We start from the raw sequence: 14,057 nt of genomic DNA, 5'->3' as shown, positions 1-14,057 counted from the left end.
CGGAAGGCTCATCTACCCACAGGGCCATTACGGCAGCTCTCAGCGTGCCGCACAGCACATCTGCCCAAGCAGGGAGCCATCACTCTCTCTTCATCACACAGCACACATAGCATTTGTATTCAGCAGGACTGCTAATGTTGAGAGCAGCAGAGCGTCTTACAGCTGTCGAGTTCAGACAGGCAAGGTGCTGCGCCATAAAAGCCTTGTGCACATATTCATAGTGAGCAGAACAAAATGAGTTTCATCCATGTTGGGTGGATCGTTGGAAGTCTTCCAGTGTAAGCTTTCGTTAGCTCCAGCCAGGTAGTGGGTAGATAGTTGGGGAGAGGGGCAGGAGAAAGTGAGTCTGTCAGGTCCAGAGGTCTCACGCTACACTCCCCTCCACAGTTCTAGTCACACATCGCCATCTAGTGACATATATATTATCTCAAATGCACAATTGATTTTTTTAGTGTGCTGTGCTATAATCACTTTCACATGCATACTACAGTACAGTGTTGTGCCATAATTACATTTCCCACAGGAACTGCTGCTGTGGCTGACTGCTGCATCTCACCAGGGGGCACTTCCGATGCAGCACTCCGCTGGCTGGCTGGCTCTAGGCACAGTTCCTCAACAGAAAGACGCATTACTAGTACTCTCACTGTGTGGTGGTGTGTGTGTGTGTGTGTGTGTGTGTGTGTGTGTGTGTGTGTGTGTGTGTGTGTGTGTGTGTGTGTGTGTGTGTGTGTGTGTGTGTGTTGTGTGTGTGTGTGTGTGTTTGTCTGCCTAAAACACTGTGCCAGTGTGAATAGCTGTAATGAAGTTTGGTGTGCTGTGTCCATCTGAAATGAACACCATTGTGTTTGTCTTTTGGCAGGAGCTGCCAGAGTATGACTAGCTGTTCAGTAATACCGTGTCCCCAGCCATAAGATGGCTGCTCCTCTTGCCACCGCCGACCCAGCAACCTCAACAAACCTCCTCTCGTGCCTCTACGACTGCTCATCGCACCCATGGAAGGGGTGAGCGTGTGTGTGTGTGTGTGTGTGTGTGCGCATTTGATAGAGAGGGGAGGAGGAAGACAGAGAGAGAAAGTGTTTATAAGTCCAATATTAATACCACTCATCACTCCCTGTCTTCTGTTGTCCAGGCCTGATGCATTCCAGTGGTCCCGTGGCAGACACAGACAGCTGATATTGGTATTGGAGGGGGAGTTGTACCTCATCCCCTTCGCCCTGCTGAAGGGCAGCTCCTCTAATGAGTACCTGTATGGAACGCTTCAGCCTCATTGCCGTGCCTCCATCCAGGGTCTAGGGATCAGCTCCAAGGTCAGAATTGGCTTTTATTTGGAATGCCATCACTTCTTTTATTGCTGTTCTACCACTGTCAAGCCCATGTTACATTCTATCATTGTCATCATTGGCCTCTCTCAATGTGTCCTCAGGGTCATTCTCGGCGGGTGGGGCCGGCTTCCTGTGTGGCGTGTCCATGGCAGCTGTGGTGGGTAACCCTCGTCTGCCGTCCTCTGTGATGGACCGCTGGCTGTGGGGGCCCATGCCCTCGGCCGAGGAGGAGGGCCCTCATGGTGTCTGAGCTGCTGGGCTGCCATCCACTGGCTGGACCTCTGCCACCAAGGAGAGGGTGATGAGTGCCCTCACTCAGGACGGTGTGCACACTTCGCTACCCACATCTCCTGGAAGCTGGCCGCCCTGGTGCTCACACCCAACCCAGAGAGCAATACCCGGCGGGGCAGGGGCGGGTGTGGGGACTGGAGGGAGAGGGGCAGGGGGCGGGAAGAGAGGCAGTGGAGGCAAGGGCAGGAAAGGCTCGTTTGGGAGCAGCTACACCATCCAGAGAGCCTGCACCTGCAGGAATGATGGGAGCGACGCGGAGAGTATCTGTGACAGCCCTCCCCTGCAGGAGTTTCCTGCTCACGCTGCTGACATACTGGACCTGAGGCTGCCTGTCAAACTGGTGGTGCTGGGTGAGTGGATCAGGAGAGGGCGGCTGGCCTAATGTGGAACACCTCTTATTGTAAGTGGTCCAGGAGAGGGGGGAACCGGATTCTTATAACAAATGTCCAATCTGTTTCCACTGATAGTTATGTAGTTATGCTTGTGGTAGATAAGATATAGTCGACAGTGCAGTAGTCTAGTATTGGTGATAGAGGGTTATGTAACCAGGTGGTGGTGTGTGTGTGTGTATCTTATCTACAGGTCATACCAGGGAGTCCAGCAGTAAGGTGACAGCAGACGGTGTGGTAGGTCTGACCAGGGCCTTCCTGGCTGCTGGGGCCCAGTGTGTCCTGGTGTCTCTGTGGCCTGTTCCTGTGTCAGCCTCCAAAGTGTTCGTCCATGCCTTCTACACTGCTCTGCTCAACGGGACCAAGGCCAGCGCGCCCTCGCAGACGCCATGAAGACTGCTCCAGAGCAGCAAGCAATACTCCCACCCCCCAACTGGGCAGGTTAGACAATTCTACTTCCAACACACTCAGTACTCCCACCCTCCAAATGGGCAGGTTAGACACATTCTACTTCCACAACACTCAGTACTCCCCACCGCCTCCCAACTGGGCAGGTTAGACAGCACTTCTACTTCCACACACTGCAGTTCTCCCCACCCTCCACTGGGCAGGTTGACACATTCTACTTCCACACACTCAGTACTCCCACCCTCCAACTGGCAGGTTAGACACCATTCTACTTCACACACACTCAGTACTCCCACCCTCCACTGAGCAGGTTAGACACATTCTACTTCCACACACTCAGTACTCCCACCCCTCCAACTGGGCAGGTTAGACACATTCTACTTCCACACACCTCAGTACTCCCACCCCTCCAACTGGGCAGGTTAGAGACATTCTACTCACACACTCAGTACTCCCACCCTCCAACTGGGCAGGTTAGACACATTCTACTTCCACACACTCAGTACTCCCACCCCTCCAACTGGGCAGGTTAGCACATTCTACTTCCACACACTTCAGTACACACCCACCTCCAACTGGGCAGGTTAGACACATTCTACTTCCACACACTCAGTACTCCACCCCTCCAACTGGCAGGTTAGACACATTCTACTTCCACACACTCAGTACTCCCACCCTCCAACTGGGCAGCGTTAGAGACATTCTACTTCCACACACTCAGTACTCCCACCCCTCCAACTGGGCAAGGTTAGACACATTCTACTTCCACACACTCAGTACTCCCACCCCTCCAACTGGGCAGGTTAGAGACATTCTACTTCCACACACTCAGTACTCCACCCCCTCCACTGGGCAGGTTAGACACATTCTACTTCCACCCCAGACACATCAGTACTCCCACCACCTCCAACTGGGCAGGTTAGAGACATTCTACTTCCACACACTCATACTCCCACCCCTCCAACTGGGCAGGTTAGACACATTCTACTTCCACACACTCAGTACTCCCACCCCTCCAACTGGGCAGGTTAGAGACATTCTACTTCCTCACACACTCAGTACTCCCACCCCTTCCAACTGGGCAGGTTAGACACATTCTACTTCCACACACATCAGTACTCAGCACCGCCTCAACTGGGCAGGTTAGACACATTCTACTTCCACACAATCAGATTGGCTTGGTTTGTCACCTCCAACTGAGTAGATCCAGGACTCTCACTGTCTGCATCTCTCTTTCTTCTCTCCTTCCTGTTATCTTGTGGATTGTGTCTGTCCCAAGGCACATGCTGATTGGTAATGACGTTGAAGCTTGAACAGCCCTCGTCTCTGATTTGGCCAGGCTCTAGCAGAGATCCTACCGTATCCAGAGAGAGCACGGATGCTCTGGCGGTCTTACTGCACGCTGTGGAGGGTTCACACACACACACACACCACACCACAACACCACACACACACAACCACACACACACACACACACACACACACAGCACACACACACCACACACCCACACACACCACACACACACACACACACTTTTACATTAGCTAAATCCCCCTGTCCCCACCAGGTGGAGAAGTCTCTTCCAGAATCAGAACGGGCCGTAACTCCAGACACGTCCAGCAGAGTGTGGAAACAAGGTGGGGGGCGTCGCCAGGCTGGCATGGCCTGCTGACCGACTGTGGCTTCCGCTTGGATCGGCTGGCACCGCATCCCTGCGCTTGTTTCTTCCCCCACAGCAGACCTGGAGACAGCTTACAGGCAGCTGTAGCACCACCCTGCCAGTCAATACTTGTAGGCAGTGGTCCTTGGCAAGGAGGACATGGAACTGGGGATAGGACAGTGAGATGGAGAACAGCTCCAGAATGAACTGGGCCTCCATCTTTCTACTATAGAATAATCAAAAGTTACAATACTGCTTTATCAGGTGCTTGTGTGGCTTTTTACCAACACACAGATAGTATAACAGTGTTTTACTCTTCTCTGAGATGTATGGTATATTTTAATGCAGTTTGAAAGAAATGCTGATATGAACCATGCTGCTTAACCGTGTCTCCAGGTCTACCGCCCCCCACGTCTCCAAGCCCCTGTGGAAACTCATCACCCTCGCAGGCAGTGAGAGGCAGCTCATCAACCGGGTAAGCCCCAGCACCCCAGCAGCACAGCACCACAGCAGCACAGCACCACAGCACCACAGCAGCACACAGCACCAGCACCCACAGCACCACAGCAGCACAGACACAGGCACAGCACCCAGCAGCACGCACCACGCGCAGTCCAGCACGCACAGCAGCCACAGCAGCACAGCACCAGCAGCACAAGCAGCACCACAGGAGCACAGCACCACAGCAGCACAGCAAGCAAAAACACCTACAGCACCACAGCACACACAGACAGCACCACAGCAAGCACAGCACCACAGCACCCAGCACCACACACCCAGCAGCACAGTCACCACAGCACCACAGCAGCAAGCACACGCAGCACAGCAGCACAGCACCACAGCCACACAGCGCACACCCACGCAAGCCACAGCACACACCAGCACCCACACAGCAGCACAGCACCACAGCACCCGCACCAGCACCAAGACCCAGCAAGCACCACAGCAACAGCACCACAGCACAACACACAAGCACCACAGCACCCAGCACCAACAGCCCGCAAGCACCACAGCCCTTACAGCACCACCGCACACAGGAACAGCGAGCCATCACTCTCTCTTCATCACACAGCTCACCTCGCCTAAGCAGGGAGCCATCACTCTCTCTTCATCACACAGCTCACCTCGCCTGAGCAGGGAGCCATCACTCTCTCTTCATCACACAGCTCGCCTAAGCAGGGAGCCATCACTCTCTCTTCATCACACACCTCACCTAAGCAGGGAGCCATCACTCTCTCTTCATCACACAGCTCACCTCGCCTGAGCAGGGATCCATCACTCTCTCTTCATCACACAGCTCACCTAAGCAGGGAGCCATCACTCTCACTTCATCACACAGCTCACATAGCATTTGTATTCAGCAGAACTGCTAATGTTGAGCAGCAGTGTCTTATTACTGTCTAGTTCAGGCATGGTGCTGCTGCAACACAAACGACTATTCAATAGTGAACAGAACAAAAGTATCATTCATACTTCAGTATTATTTGCAGTATAGTAACATTAAGTAGTTGATTGGATATCCTCCACTGTAAGCAGAGAGGTTGTAGTGTTTCTTTAGGTTCATGTCAGGTAACTGGGTGGATAGTTGGGGAGAGGCACAGGAGAGGTGTCACTTTCTCTCCCTCTCCTGCAGTGAGTCTATCAGGGGTCAGAGGTCTCACGCTACACTCCCCTCCACAGTGCTACAGACCCACATCGCCATCTAGTGGACATGTATATTGTCTCAAAAGCACAAATGATTATTATTGTTGTCTCAGAACAGAAATTATAACTGTGCATTCTTCCATTGAGACTTAGAATGTGAAGGGGATGTGAAGTGGACTCTCTAGTCCAGGTCTGAGAGAGCATTATGAAGGGCAGAAAGAGGAAGAGAGACAGGACATTAGGAGTCAATGCGCTGTGCAGTATCACTCCCTCCATGCCATGCTGCAGTACAGTGTTGTGCCATTAATACATTTCCCACAGGAACTGCTGCTGTGGCTGACTGCTGCATCTCACCAGGGAGGACTTCTGATGCAGCACTCTGCGGCAGGCTGGCTGGCTCTAGGCACAGTTTCTCAACCGGAAAGACCATTACCAGTACTGTGTGTGTGTGCGCGTGTGTGCCGCTATGCCGTAGGTGCCAGTGTGAATAGCCGTAATGACCAATTCTCTATTCAAACAGTTTAGAGTGCTGTTCTTTAGGAAATGAGCACTGTGTTTGTGTGTTTTGCAGGAGCTGCCAGAGTATGACTAGCCTGTTCAGTAATACCGTGTCCCCAGCCAAAGATGGCTGCTCCTCTCTGCCCCGCCGACCCAGCAACCTCAACAAACCTCCTCTCCGTGCCCTCTACGACCTGCTCATCGCACCCATGGAAGGGGTGAGCGTGTGTGTGTGTGTGTGTGTGTGTGTGCGCATTTGATAGAGAGGGGAGGAGGAAAGACAGAGAGAGAAAGTGTTTATAAGTCCAATATTAATACCACTCATCACTCCCTGTCTCTGTTTGTCCAGGGCCTGATGCATTCCAGTGGTCCCGTGGGCAGACACAGACAGCTGATATTGGTATTGGAGGGGGAGTTGTACCTCATCCCCTTCGCCCTGCTGAAGGGCAGCTCCTCTAATGAGTACCTGTATGAACGCTTCAGCCTCATTGCCGTGCCCTCCATCCAGGGTCTAGGGATCAGCTCCAAGGTCAGAATTGGCTTTTATTTGAATGCCATCACTTCTTTTATTGCTGTTACTACCACTGTCAAGCCCCATGTTACATTCTATCATTGTCATCATTGGCCTCTCTCAATGTGTCCTCAGGGTCATTCTCGGCGGGTGGGGCCGGCTTCCTGTGKGGGCGTGTCCATGGCAGCTGTGGTGGGTAACCCTCGTCTGCCGTCCTCTGTGATGGACCGCTGGCTGTGGGGGCCCATGCCCTCGGCCGAGGAGGAGGCCCTCATGGTGTCTGAGCTGCTGGGCTGCCATCCACTGGCTGGAYCCTCTGCCACCAAGGAGAGGGTGATGAGTGCCCTCACCCAGGCCGAGTGTGCCCACTTCGCTACCCACATCTCCTGGAAGCTGGCCGCCCTGGTGCTCACACCCAACCCAGAGAGCATACCCGGCGGGGCAGGGGCGGGTGTGGGGACTGGAGGGAGAGGGGCAGGGGGCGGGAAGAGAGGCAGTGGAGGCAAGGGCAGGAAAGGCTCGTTTGGGAGCAGCTACACCATCCCAGAGAGCCTGCACCTGCAGGATGATGGGAGCGACGCGGAGAGTATCTGTGACAGCCCTCCCCTGCAGGAGTTCCTGCTCACCGCTGCTGACATACTGGACCTGAGGCTGCCTGTCAAACTGGTGGTGCTGGGGTGAGTGGATCAGGAGAGGGGCGGCTGGCCTAATGTGGAACACCTCTTATTTCAAGTGGTCCAGGAGAGGGGGGAACCGGATTCTATAACAAAATGTCCACTCTGTTATCCACTGATAGTTATGTAGTTATGCTGTGGTAGATAAAGATATAGTCGACAGTGCAGTAGTCTAGTATTGGTGATAGAGGGTTATGTAACCAGGTGGTGGTGTGTGTGTGTATCTTATCTACAGGTCATACCAGGAGTCCAGCAGTAAGGTGACAGCAGACGGTGTGGTAGGTCTGACCAGGGCCTTCCTGGCTGCTGGGGCCCAGTGTGTCCTGGTGTCTCTGTGGCCTGTTCCTGTGTCAGCCTCCAAAGTGTTCGTCCATGCCTTCTACACTGCTCTGCTCAACGGGACCAAGGCCAGCGCTGCCCTCGCAGACGCCATGAAGACTTGTCCAGAAGCAGCAAGCAGTACTTCCCAACCCCTCCAACTGGGCAGGTTAGAACACAATTCTACTTCCACACACTCAGACTCCCACCCCTTCCAACTGGGCAGGTTAGACACATTCTACTTCCATCACACTCAGTCTTCCCACCCTCCAACTGGGCAGGTTAGATCACATTCTACCTTCCACAACACTTCAGTACTCCACCGACCTACCAACTGGGGCAGGTTTAGACCCACATTCTAACTTTCCAGCAACACTCAGTACTCCCACCCCCTCCAACTGAGCCAGGTTAGGACAACATTCTACTTCCACACACCTCAGTAACTCCCACCCTCCACTGACGCAGGTTTAGACCACATTCTAAACTTCCACACACTCAGTACTCCCACCCCTCAACTGGGCAGGTTAGACACATTCTTACCTTCCACATCCACTCAGTACTCCCGACCCTCCAACTGGGCAGGTTTAGAGACATTCTAGCTTCCACACACTCAGTACTTCCCACCCCTCCAACTGGGCAGTTAGGACCACATTCTACTTCCAACTACATCTCAGTACTGTGTTCTTAAAACCTGCCTCCCAGTTGGAGGCCCACCGCCTCGCAGACTGGAGGCATGAGTAGACAAGCATTCTACTTCACATGTGGATAATCTCTTAGAATCACAGTTGGTGATGTGGTTGGCAGTAGATGTGTCTAAGCGCTTGCCCCAGTTGGAGGGGTGGAGTTACGATAGTTGTGTGGCAACATGTCACGAGATACAATGTGTCTAACACTGGCCCAGGTTAGGAGGGTGGGCTGGCTACACCTGAGCTGTGCTCGTCGACGATAAGAATGTGTCTAACCTTGGGCCAAGTTGGAGTGGGGGGCAGGTGGGATAGTAGTAGCTTAGTCATGACGTTACGTATAGTCTGCTGTCCACGGACATAGCTAGAATGTGTCTCAACTATACCCTGCCAGTTGTAAGGGGTGGGAGTATACCCTCCTTGGAGGTTGTGTGGAAGTGAATGTCTCTACTAACCTCTTTTTGCCCACGCCCTACTCAGGGCAGGTTAGAACCATTTCTACTTTCGCAGAAGGGGTATAGGCAGATGCTCTCACTGTACTTGAGTGTGCGATCGAGGCTGTACTCGACTCCAACTGAGGCGGTAGAGATCATTCTATTCCACACCTCAAGTACTGCCACTTCCTCGCAGACTGGCAGCGTTATTGACACATACTCTGACTTCCACACTCAGTCTCCCACCGGAACGTACAAACATGGGCAGTGTTCTTATGAGACACCGGCTCATTTCTTATTCTTCCAGACTCAGTACTGGAGACTCCCACCGCTCCAAGAGTTGGTCAGTGGTTAGACACATGTTCGGATACGTTCCACATCAAGAACTCAAGTTACTTCCCACCTCTAACCCCTCGGTTCCAAAAGTGTGTGGGGCAGGGGTGTGTGAAGGGTAGACATCTTGCTAACTGTGTGTCTCACACGCACGATCAGAGTATAGACTATGCCCCTACTCCGCTTCTAAACTGGGGTCCATGCGCTTAGACCACATTGTCTACTTGATGTTACAACACACTTCAGTGACGTTTGTGAGATTACACCACCCTCCTATACTCTTGGAGCCACGGTCCTTCAGGTATGGACGCCATATACGTGGGAACTTGGGGTCGTACCACTCACACGCAGTTGTGCAGTGACTGAATGTAGAATGTGTCTAACCTGCCCGCCAGCTCTTCGCGAAGGTGGGGTGGGCGAAGTTATACTGACAGACAGTTGCTCTGACTCTGTGCACACACATAACGATGAGGATATATCGCCCACTCCCCTCCAACTGGGCAGGTTAGACACATTCTACTTCACACAATCAGATTGGCTTGGTTTGTCACCTCCAACTGAGTAGATCCCACTGGACTCTCACTGTCTGCATCTCTCTTTTCCTCTCCTTCCTGTTGATCTTGTGGATGTGTCTGTCCAGGCTACATGCTGATTGGTAATGACGTGAAGCTGAACAGCCCCTCGTCTCTGATTGCCAGGCTCTAGCAGAGATCCTACGTATCCAGAGAGAGCACGGGATGCTCTGCGGGTCTTACTGCACCTTGTGAGGGTCACACACACACACACACACACACACACACACACACACACACACAACACCACACACACACACACACACACACACACACCACACACACACACACACCACACACAACACACACACACACACACACACACACACTCTTACATTAGTCTAAATCCCCCTGTCCCCACCAGGTGGAGAAGTCTCTCCAGAGGATTCAGAACGGCCAGCGTAACTCCATGTACACGTCCCAGCAGAGTGTGGAGAACAAGGTGGGGGGGTCCCAGGCTGGCATGCCCTGCTGACCGCTGTGGGCTTCCGCCTGGACTCGGCTGGCACCGGCATCCCTGCTGCTGTTTTCTTCCCCACAGCAGACCCTGGAGACAGGCTACAGCAGTGTAGCACCACCCTGCAGTCAATACTTGGTAGGCAGTGGTCCTTGGCAGGAGGACATGGGACTGGGGATAGGACAGTGAGATGGAGAACAGCTCCAGACATGAACTGGGCCTCCATCTTTCTACTATAGAATATCAAAAGTTACAATACTGCTTATCAGGTGGCTTTGTGTGCTTTTTACCAACACACAGATAGTATAACCAGTGTTTTACTCTTCTACTGAATGTATGGTATATTAAATGCAGCTTGAAAGAATGCTGAATAATGAACCATGTGCTTTAACCGTGTCTCCCAGGTCTACCGCCCCAGCTCTCCAAGCCCTGTGTAAACTCATCACCGCCTCCGAGGCAGGAGAGCAGCTCATCAACCGGGTAAGCCCCAGCACCCCAGCAGCACAGCACCACAGCAGCACAGCACCACAGCACACAGCAGCACAGCAGCAGCACCACAGACCACAGCAGCACAGCACCACAGGAGCACAGCCACAAGCAGCACAGACCACAGCAGCACAGCAGCACAGCACCACAGCACCACAGCAGCACAGCACCACAGGAGCACAGCACCACAGCAGCACAGCAGCACGCACCACAGCAGCACAGCACCACAGCACCACAGCAGCACAGCACCACAGCACCCCAGCACCAACGCACCCCAGCAGCACAGCACCACAGCACCACAGCAGCACAGCACCAGCAGCAGCACAGCACCACAGCACCACAGCAGCACAGCAGCACAGCACCCCAGCACCCCAGCACCACAGCACCAAAGCACCCCAGCACCACAGCACCACAGCACCACAGCAGCACAGCACCACAGCACCACAGCACCCAGCACACAGCACCCGCACCACAGCACCACAGCACCACAGCACCACAGCAGCACAGCACCACAGCACCACAGCAGCACAGTGTTTCTGCTCAACCATGGAGTGTAGTATTTAGTGTCTTGCAACTCCAGAGAGGGAGACATTGTGAATTATGAAGGAAACAGAAACCCGACTCTTCCCATTATCTGAGCCGCTGGGGACTTACTTCATTTTTTTATATATATGTTTTTTTACTTAACTTTTATTTAACCAGGCAAGTCAGTTAAGAACAAATTCTTAATTACAATGACGGAAAATTGTGCGCCGCCCTATGGGACTCCCAATCACGGCCGGATGTGATACAGCCTGGATTCAAACCAGGGACTGTAGTGACGCCTCTTGCACTGAGATGCAGTGCCTTAGACCACTGCGCCACTCAGGAGCACTGAGCCCTTAAAGGCCCAGTGCAGTCAAAATTCAGTGTTCCTGTGTTTTGTATCATATTGTACAACAGCTGATAAAAATAACACTGTAAAAGTGTAAAGAAATGTATTAAAGTTATTTCCTGATAGTTGTTGCTTGAAAATACAATCTACACAGGACMTTTTAATCAGCCTGTTTGTATGGGTGGAGTTTCAGCCTGCCTGGTGACATCACCAGGTGATACATTGGTTAATAGACCAATAACGTTTAATTTTACTGTATTTATTTATCTGTATGTATTGTCCCCCACGATGAAATCGGGGAGGGGACTGTGGATCTGTCTCCGTCTGTTATTATGTTTTTACAATAGTCGCGATATATCAGACAGCACTGCGTCTTGGCTTAGAGATCTGACATTTACAAAATTGTACTGATTGTCCAAAGAGGAGAGGAGAGCTATAGTAATGAAATGTACGTGCGATAGTCACACAATATATCTCAGACACAACTGGCCCGATCTTGACGAAACTTGGGTGAATGATGCGTCTTGTCATAGAGATCTGTCATGTTTACCGTTGTTTTTATTTGTACTTTTTACTGCTCTAGGGCTATTATTAATGCTTGGATAACCTTATCTACTATTATGTCTAGATTTATTTTTTCATTCTTTATGAGGTGTGCACTGCGCACAACACCGGAATAAGTATCACTGACTGAATTATCGCTGTGAATCATTGCAATGTTTGTCTATGTGTCAATTGATTCCGTAAGGGATGGGTTGCCAACTGGAGATTTGACACGAAAATACAATTTCATTAATTAACTCATTCAATCATTCATTCATTCAACAAAGAGAGTCCCAAACCTCTCTGCCAATAACAACTGGTTTTAAGTTTCCCCCTCCCCACTCAGATCACTCCAAGACAGTCCTAGCTTGCTTGAGAAATAAACTCAGCAAAAAAAAGAAACGTCCCCAACTGCGTTTATTTTCAGCAAACTTAACATGTGTAAATATTTGTATGAACATAAGAAGATTCAACAACTGAGACATAAACTGAACAAGTTCCACAGACATGTGACTAACAGAAATGGAATAATGTGTCCTTGAACAAAGGGGGGGCAAAATCAAAAGTAAAGGTCAGTATCTGGTGTGGCCAACAGCTGCATTAAGTACTGCAGTGCATCTCCTCCTCATGGACTACACCAGATTTGCCAGTTCTTGCTGTGAGATGTTACCCCACTCTTCCACCAAGGCACCTGCAAGTTCCCTGACATTTCTGGGGGAAATGGCCCTAGCCCTAGCCCTCACCCTCAATCCCATTGACGTGCTCAATGGGATTGAGATCCGGGCTCTTCGCTGGCCATGGCAGAACGAACACTGACATTCCTGTCTTGCAGGAAATCACGCACAGAACGAGCAGTATGGCTGGTGSCATTGTCATGCTGGAGGGTCATGTCAGGATGAGTCTGCAGGAAGGGCACCACATGAGGGAGGAGGATGTCTTCCCTGTAACGCACAGCGTTGAGATTGCCTGCAATGACAACAAGCTCAGTCTGATGATGCTGTGACACACCGCCCCAGACCATGATGGACCCTCCACCTCCAAATCGATCCGGCTCTAGAGTACAGGCCTCGGTGTAACGCTCATTCCTTCAACGATAAACGCAAATCCGACCATCACCCCTGGTGAGACAAAACCGCAACTCGTCAGTGAAGAGCACTTTTTGCCAGTCCTGTCTGGTCCAGCGACGATGGGTTTGTGCCCATAGGTGACGTTGTTGCCGGTGATGTCTGGTGAGGACCTGCCTTACAACAGGCCTACAAGCCCTCAGTCCAGCCTCTCTCAGCCTATTGTGGACTGTCTGAGCACTGATGGAGGGATTGTGCGTTCCTGGTGTAACTCGGGCAGTTGTTGTTGCCATCCAGCCAGAAAGGGATTTGGGCTTTTGTTTCCACATTGGTGGTGACCATAACATTTGAAACATTCCAAGCATGTATGATATATGAGGTATTCCTGACAGCACACTGCAAAGGCAACTATGCATGGTGATTCAATGGTTTTGTGTAATATGTGTCTAATGTATGACACACTACCCATCAGTTGTGTTTTTCTGTTTCCCTGTGTGCCCTTTGTGTCCCCATTGGACCTGGTCTCCTCTGCTCTTTGTGAATGGGCTGTCCTGTATGCATGCACTAAAAGCCTCTTCTCTCTCTCCTGCCCCTGTCTCTAACCTGCGGTCTGAAGGCTGTTAAAAATATGGTGGGAATGGTAAGTGTGCCTCCCCCTCTACACCTCGTCCCACCCCATCCCACCCCTCTCCATTTCACTGCTGCTTTAAACCACCTAGCACAATCCTCTTGCATCAACTTTAACTGAATAATAGATGAAATGCATGTGAAGCATGCTCTGTTCTTTAGCACTTACAGTATGTACTGTATGTAGTTTTCTTGTGGTGTGATTTTCATATAAGCCCTTGGGCTTCCAATCACACCTTTATTTGTTTTTATCTGTATTGTTGTCTAT

At 51.5% G+C, this 14,057-nt stretch overlaps 1 protein-coding gene and 1 long non-coding RNA gene across 2 annotated transcripts in view; one reads left to right on the top strand and one right to left on the bottom strand.

The window, feature by feature from the left end:
- LOC139023596 (uncharacterized) overlaps positions 1-14,057 on the bottom strand; it is a 581,371-nt gene that overhangs the window by 535,414 nt on the left and 31,900 nt on the right. The window lies entirely within an intron of this gene.
- The window catches only part of LOC111958148 (tetratricopeptide repeat protein 28-like), a 247,033-nt gene that overhangs the window by 229,150 nt on the left and 3,826 nt on the right, over positions 1-14,057 (top strand). The window contains 12 exon segments of the mRNA XM_023979335.3: positions 6,287-6,431; positions 6,563-6,742; positions 6,860-7,401; positions 7,634-7,839; positions 8,245-8,298; positions 9,807-9,857; positions 9,860-9,880; positions 9,883-9,929; positions 10,103-10,187; positions 10,190-10,340; positions 10,600-10,675; positions 13,779-13,802. Of these exon segments, the coding sequence (XP_023835103.2) occupies positions 6,287-6,431; positions 6,563-6,742; positions 6,860-7,401; positions 7,634-7,839; positions 8,245-8,298; positions 9,807-9,857; positions 9,860-9,880; positions 9,883-9,929; positions 10,103-10,187; positions 10,190-10,340; positions 10,600-10,675; positions 13,779-13,802 (1,582 nt within the window).

This window comes from Salvelinus sp. IW2-2015, linkage group LG33, assembly GCF_002910315.2.
Source record: "Salvelinus sp. IW2-2015 linkage group LG33, ASM291031v2, whole genome shotgun sequence".
NCBI classification, from domain to species: domain Eukaryota; kingdom Metazoa; phylum Chordata; class Actinopteri; order Salmoniformes; family Salmonidae; genus Salvelinus; species Salvelinus sp. IW2-2015.
This window is presented reverse-complemented; position numbering and strand designations above follow the sequence as displayed.